Source organism: Zootoca vivipara, chromosome 12 (genome assembly GCF_965207765.1).
Source record: "Zootoca vivipara chromosome 12, rZooViv2.hap1.1, whole genome shotgun sequence".
Taxonomy (NCBI): Eukaryota; Metazoa; Chordata; class Lepidosauria; order Squamata; family Lacertidae; genus Zootoca; species Zootoca vivipara.
Genome location: NC_142595.1, coordinates 17639530 through 17646703, shown reverse-complemented (window position 1 = coordinate 17646703; position 7174 = coordinate 17639530). Strand labels below are relative to the sequence as shown.

At 48.9% G+C, this 7174-nt stretch overlaps 1 protein-coding gene across 1 annotated transcript; it reads right to left on the bottom strand.

The window, feature by feature from the left end:
* Positions 1-234: 234 nt before the first annotated feature.
* On the bottom strand, positions 235-7174 carry SOST (sclerostin). The gene is made up of 2 exons (XM_035137218.3): positions 6803-7174; positions 235-1579 (listed from the first exon to the last, which is right to left on the bottom strand). Exons 1-2 carry the CDS (start codon positions 7029-7031, stop codon positions 1158-1160), a joined length of 651 nt encoding a protein of 216 aa, XP_034993109.1. The 5' UTR covers positions 7032-7174; the 3' UTR covers positions 235-1157.

The following is a 7174-nucleotide window of genomic DNA, read 5'->3' as shown; positions in this document are numbered from 1 at the left end:
AAGGAGTAACTTTATGGGGCAGACTTCTAACTTCTGCATAGCTAGCGTATCTGGTTCACGTTTAGAAACCTATTTCCACAAACAGATTGAATCCAATTGACTGGAGCAAATGAATCTGGATTCCCTCTGAATCGCCTTGTGTTCATTAAAACCGCCCCCAGTCCCAAAAGAAATATTTTTTTCTGCCACTTTGAGGACTAGAAACTTATTTTGCCTTTCCCTTTAAAACAAAACAATAACAACCTGGGACTCCTAGAATACTAGTAAAAGGCTGCTGCACGGTATATACTATTTGATGCTAAAATAGCAAGCCCCACCTAGCCTTCGAGCACCCTATGTTTATATAGAAGTCAGGCTCTGTACAATATGGCATGGTTTTAAAAACTCCCCCCCCCCCATTCTTTTGAGTTTCCTGGTCCAACTTGCCCCTGCAAAGTGAGCTGTGTGCCAAGACGTGTGTGCATTTGGCACTGTATAATAAGGCGTGATTTAATTTTTAATTTTTTGAAGCTCCCCATTTCTCCTGGCGAATGGAAGGGCAACCCAACAGATCACAGGACAGGAAGCCAATACGTCCTGCTGACAAAGAGCTTAGCGAATAGTTCAGGCAATGCTGTGTGGCACAACAAGGAGCGACGCATTAATGTGCGGCCTGCGAAAAAGCAAGGATAGCAGAGAAGGCGTGCAGGTGAGCACACACCTGGAGAGATGTCACCTGGTTCTAAATTGATGTTTGCTTTCGCAGAGAGGCGCCAGTCCTTTGTCAAACAGAGTCAGGGCAAGGAAATCACGAGGGAGGCAGTGGAACAAGAGGGCCCTGCTCACCCGCTTTGGCCTGTCGAGTCACACCACCCCTTGCGGACCCTCTGAGCGACTCATCTCTCAGGCTTCCTCCAGCTCAGGTTCGCTCTGTCCATTCCCCACCCCACCCCACCCTTCGCCTCTCTCATCCGACCACCTTGAGAAGAGTCGGATAGCTTTTGGGCTGCATGAGCTCTGAACCTCCAACCGGGGCAGTGGCCATGAAGACCCCTCGACACCATCCCCCGCTCACTCCATTCCATGTTTATCCATTCGCCATCAACAACAACGAAAAGGGAGGGTGGGCCATGCAGAAAACAAAAATCTGGGCTGGGCCTCGCCGACGGCCCCTCCGCTTAGTAGGAGTTCTCCAGCTCCGGCTGGTTGGCCTTACTGCCCCTGGCCCTGGAGAGACGTGGCTTTTTGTTCTTCTGGGGCCGGGCGGCCTCTTTGCTGAAGTCCTTGAGCTGGGAGCGGTTGTGGTAGCGGGTGTAGCGCTTGCACTTGCAAGCGGTGACGGCTCTGATCTTGATAGTCCGCAGCTCCTCGTCAGGGCAGGCCAGCTGGAGACGCTGAGAGCGGCTGTGCGCCGGGATGCAGCGGTAATCCAAAGCGTTCTGCCGCCACCATTTCCCCTTGCCGATGGAGTTGGGGAGGAGGTGGGAGGGGAGGCACTGACCGGAACAGACCAGCTCTCTTAGCGGCTTGATGCTGCGGCACAGACCGTCGGTGATGTAGCGGGTCGAGTATGTTTCCCGGCAGCTGAACTCCAGTGGTTCTAAGAGAGAAAGAAGGATGGGTTATTTTTTTGTGGAATAGCCAGCATGCTTCAGTCGAATTACTGCATGAAGGGGTTAATACCATAGAGTTAGCTTCCCTGTCAGGCCTTGGGAGGAGGGTAATCAAGCCTATTGTTTCCCCTCAGTAGCCCCACCAACTACTAGGATCTTTGGGCCTACACACTTTTGGATTTTGTCCCACCTATTACCAGTATGCAGCATCCGTCACTTCCCCCAGAGGAAATGCAGGCTTTGATCCTGAAAATATTCCACACCCACCCAGACGGCACTAGATGCTCTGAATGAGCAGAAAACCAGCCGTCAAAGTCTTCAATGGGTTCTATTGACTTTCAGATCTGATTTGCTATTCGGCAGGAGCCAAGTAGAGTTTTCTATGCACCACTAAAGTTCTGGCCAATCGGTGAGCTCACCTGACAGGGCATCGGTTAGCCTGTTCCAAATTCTGAAAAACAACAGCTGTACCACTGGGAAGTTCCACTTCAGACCAATGGAGGGCGCTCTCATGGCTGAATATTCTTTCATTTAAAAAAAACCCTCAATGCATAAAAAATATGTGGAGTAGGGGGCGGAACCCGCTACAGACTAACTGTAAACCACTTGGAGTTTTTTTTTCCCCCTCTTGCAATTAGTCATATATAAATTTTACTAAACCCACCTGCAGGCTGAAGTGGTACAACCCAGAAACACGGTTGCCACCTCCTCATCTGCTATGGCAGAACTAGGCAGATTCTACAGGACCTTGGAGAGCTCCTGGAGGGGGAGCAGGTGTTGTTCCGACAATGACCAGATGTAAACAGGGAACTTTAGTAGGGGAATAGTTTTGCTGGGTGTCTCTCCGCTCCTGCTTCTTAGCCGGCAGGAATTTAAAAGGACAGGGCCCTTCCTTGAAGCTGGCCACTTTGGCATGGCTAGATGGCTCCAAGACTTGCCCTATGCCTTCTTGATCAGGAGATCGCAGGGGAGTCACAGAGACCTTGGTTACTGTGAGTGAAGGTTGTGGATTCATATTCCTTGCTTGTAGAATATGAACCCCCCATTCTCCAGGGCAGAACAAAACATAGGAGTGAAACTTGGATGGCTACAAATGGAGTTTAGACAAATCCCTGGAGGATAAGGCTATCAATGGCTACTAGCGATTTTTCCAGCATTGTAGGTGGTGTGCTTCTGAATACTAGTTACTGGGGAGAGTGCTGTCACACTCGGGACCTGTTTGTGGGCTTCCTATAATCATTTGGCTGGCCCCTGTGAGAACAGGAAGCTGCCTAGGGAACCAGGCGGAGGGCCTTCTCGGTAGTGGCACCCATCCTGTGGAACGCCCTCCCACCAGATGTCAAAGAAATAAACAACTGTCTGACTTTTAGAAACAGAATTAAAAAAATTCCTTCCAGCAGCACCTTAGAGACCAACTAAGTTTGTCATTGACTTTTAGAAGACATCTGAAGGCAGCCCTGTTTAGGGAAGCTTTTAATATTTGATGAATTATTGTATTTTAATATTTTGCTGGAAGCCGCTACCAGAGTGGTTGGGGAAACCCAGCCAGATAGGCGGGGTATTATCATCATCATCACCACCACCACCACCACCACCACCATCATCTTTGGCCTGATCCAGTAGGGCTCTTCTTGATTATTGCGATTCTCTTTGTCAAGAGGGCCCCATAGATTGTTCTTTCAGCTAATTTGGAAAATGTGGGGTCTCGGGAGACAGTCTCTGACTTGCATTTTTGCAGGCCTCTGAGTAATAGGACAGCACAATGACCATCCAGAAATTGGACTCAGCAAAAACTTTGATGTAACTTGCCAAAAAAGAGAGAGGGGGATCATTCAAGGGGAATGTGATGGCGTTGGGGCTGCAAAAGTTCCAAGCAACCCCCCAACCCCTTTAACAACAAAAATCAGCAAGGAGTAATATGCAGATAGGCTACACAAAGGGTTTGTTTCTCAAAGGGGAGCTGTTCTGATAACAGAGAGGAACAGGTATGGCTATGACCCAGAGGAAGAACATTCTAGAATTGCTTGCTCAGCCTAATTTCAGGAAGGTGACTGTTTCCTCAGCAAAGTATGAGCTTCCCCCATGCGACAGAAGCAGGAAGTGGGCTGATAATCCGGGAGACGGACCGTGGGAAGGAGCCCGCGAGGGTGCCAACTTCTCATGCGGTTGTTGGCGACAAGATCCCACAGACACACATTGTCAGAGGGCTGTCACTTACGCCTCAGAACAGCCGCACGCTCCGGGCCGAGCGAGATGTCACTGTCATTGCACGAATAGCAACGGCACCTGCTTTTATTTTTATTTTATTTTTATTTAGCAATTGGCATTGTGGGGAGGGCAGGGTTTTCATCAGGACCACAGGGCGGGGGGGGGAAGAGGAGGTTTGAGCCTTCCCTCCCCAGCTGCAGTCCTGACAGGGATGCCCCTCCTCTGCACACACGTGAAAAAGAGAACAAGGCTTTTGCACCTCCATGTAGCTACAAGCTTGTCATGCAAAGCCTAACCAAGTATATGGTTCTGTTCTGTGATACAAGATACTCTGTGAATTCCAACCCTTGTCCTCTTGTGATTGAGGTGCGGACAGGATCCTGTGGGTTGCCGCCAATACTGGTCCTACTCAGAGTAAACCCATTAAGGCTCACTTCGGTTCATTAATTGCAACAGGTTTGCTCCTCGCTGGATACAACCCTGTGCAGTAGGATTTTTGCAAGTATATCGAAGTTAGGATTTCCCCACAGACACACCGATGTTTTTAGAAGGGGCTCGATCCCACCGCCCTGAGATTAAGTTTCATGCTCTACGGGCTGAGCTATTCTAGATCCAATCCCCATTTCCGGGTACATTTCCAGGTGCTTCAGTCCAGGTCGTGGAGAAAGGGGGAACTTTCGTACACCAGCAACCTCAAAACGGAATGAGTTACATCTAGGGGTTCCCAAAGGCTTCGTATGGGGAAGCAAACAGTAGATTTGTTTTCCCCATCTGCAAACTGTTTAGTCAGAATTACTTTATGAGTAAGACCCCCTTCTCTCACCCTGTCATGGCAAGGCACATGCTGGGTGCTTATCCATGCACAGATCTGGTTTTCAGGCGAAGTAGCTCTGTCAGTCAGTCCTTCCCTCGCAGCCTGCCATTTCTAGCAAGTTTATGTGGGGCAGCCTTCTACTTTGGCACGGGACATTGGGAAATAGGCTCCTTTCGCTTTTTCCAATCTCTGGATCTCCACATCAGTTTGCAATTTTTTTCTCATGAAAATTCACCAGCATTTTAGTGCAGATATCTCCCAATGCTTTTGTTTTTGTTTTTGCAAAATCGGTTTTCCCCAATATAATGCATTTTCGTATCTTATTTTCACCAACATATGACTTTTTATGCACATTTATCTTAAAAAAATTATCATTTTTCTTCACTTACAAAAATGGACATTTACCCTACCATGTGCCCTTTTGTACACATTACTTAGCTGAAGAGCAGCTTTGCAAAATTCAGACCGGTGCAAATTTTTAAAACTTCCTATATTTCACATCTTGTTTTAGAGAATGTGAATTAAGTCGGTTCGCCTTTAAATGCAAATTGAATCCAATTTCTCCTCCACCCCTAGAGGTCAGAACGTCCTACTGTCTCATTGCAAAACCTGTAAATAGAGCCCTAATTGAATATATCATCCCACAATACTCCACATATTTCAGGACAAATTGCTACCTTCTTAAGAGCATTTTCACACATGTCCTTTGGCAAGCGTTCCTTTTACGATCTAATCATTGATCGTGCAGGACAGGAAGCAGAGGAGACATGCTTGCAATGCCAACAAACATTCTGGCCGAATAGGTTTGATGTTTAACAAAATCTGGTCGAAACTAAAGCCACTTTTAAGTCTCATGGATGAAAATGGCTACAGGGGGATCAAATGGCTGTAGAAAATTATTGGCCCATGAAGTGTGAAAGCTTTTGTGTTACACAGAGCTCCTTTGCTAGGGAACGGTTCTTGGCCGTACGCAACAAGCAAGGCAGATTACAAGAGGCAGGTGTGGTCTTCAAGGCATGTTGTGTTGCAGGGACCTTACTGAAATGAAGCGGGTCAGGATCTAGTCCATGCCTAGACTGGGAGACCACGTGGGGCTGTCCTAGTCCCAAGGCATGGTCTGAAGGCAGGTTGTGCTGCAGCCTTCATTGAAGGCAAGCAGATAGCTCAGTTGGTAGAGCATGAGACTCTTAATCTCAGGGTCCTGGGTTCAAGACCCACATTGGGCAAAAGATTCTTGCATTGCAGGGGGTTGGACTAGATGTTCCTCATGGTGTACCTTCCAAGTCTTCTATGATTGTGTACAGATCTGTGTCTGACCAGTGCCTGGGCAGGAGACCACCCGCGAAGACTGCACAATGCTGCCTTTTGTAGGGTAATGTAATTCCTAAAAAGTCATTTCAGGAGCCCAGTCACTAAATCTTTAGCAATTGTGGCGGGCTGGGACGATAGCTCAGGGGAGAAAGCACAGACTCTGAATGCCAAGCACTCCAGGTTCAATTCCCAGCTCCTCCAGGAAAAGGATCTCAGGTTGCAGGGGAAAAGTTCCATCGCTTAGAAGCGGAGTAATTGCTTTCCTCCTGAGTGCAATTCCCAGCATCCCTGGACAGCTGCTACTGGTCCATGTGAACAATGCTAAGCCAATGGTCTGACTCCATAGAGGGCCCCTTCTGCTGTTCCTCCTCCTATCCCAGCTAATGGGAAATACCTCTGCCTTCACCTAGAGACCCTGGAGAGCTCCTGCAAGGCAAAGTTCACAGATAGCTCAGCTGGAAAGAGCACGAGACTCTTGATCTCAGGGTCGTGGCTTCGAGCCCCACATTGGTCAAAAGATTCCTGCATTGCGGGGGGGGGGGGGAATGGAATTAGATAACCCTGGGGGGGGGTCCCTTCCAACTCTATGATTCTATAAAAACGAAAACCAGGGATGGTGGCACCTGTCGGCTTCCAGATCTTGATGGACTCCAACTGCTATCATCCTGGACCACTGGGATTGATGTGAGTTGGAGTCCGAGCACATCTGTATGACCACAGGTTGTGGAACAACATCAAATGTGTGCACTAACCTGCAGCAAACCCTACCTGCTTGCTCTGCTACAACAGCCAGCTAGAGATGAGCACACGCCTGAGAACTAGAAGAGGTCTCTCTCTCTCTCTCTCTCTCTCTCTCTCTCTCTCTCATTTTCCTTACCCGTCCTGCCCAGGGCAAGTTGCAGGTGCCTCTCTCCTTGTTGCGCCCGGTTGTTCATGGTGTCGTTGTCACTCTGGACGTACGGTTGCTCGGCCGGTGGCTCGGTATTCTCCGGGAAGTCGGGCACGATCTCCGTGGCATCGTTTTTAAGCACTTGCCAGCCTCGCCCAGAAGGGAGGAAGACTTGGAAGAAGATGCAGAAAGAGTACAGAGCCTGGGACGTCTGCATGTTCAGGCCAGGCAGCGGCGGGGAAGAAGGCTGTGGGAGGGATGCCTTTCCGTCTTCTTGTCCTCTTGGAGCCTAAGCGATGCAAAACCAAGGCCTCCTTTTTAAATTCCTTCTTAGAAACCGGCCGGCCAATGGCGGGGGAG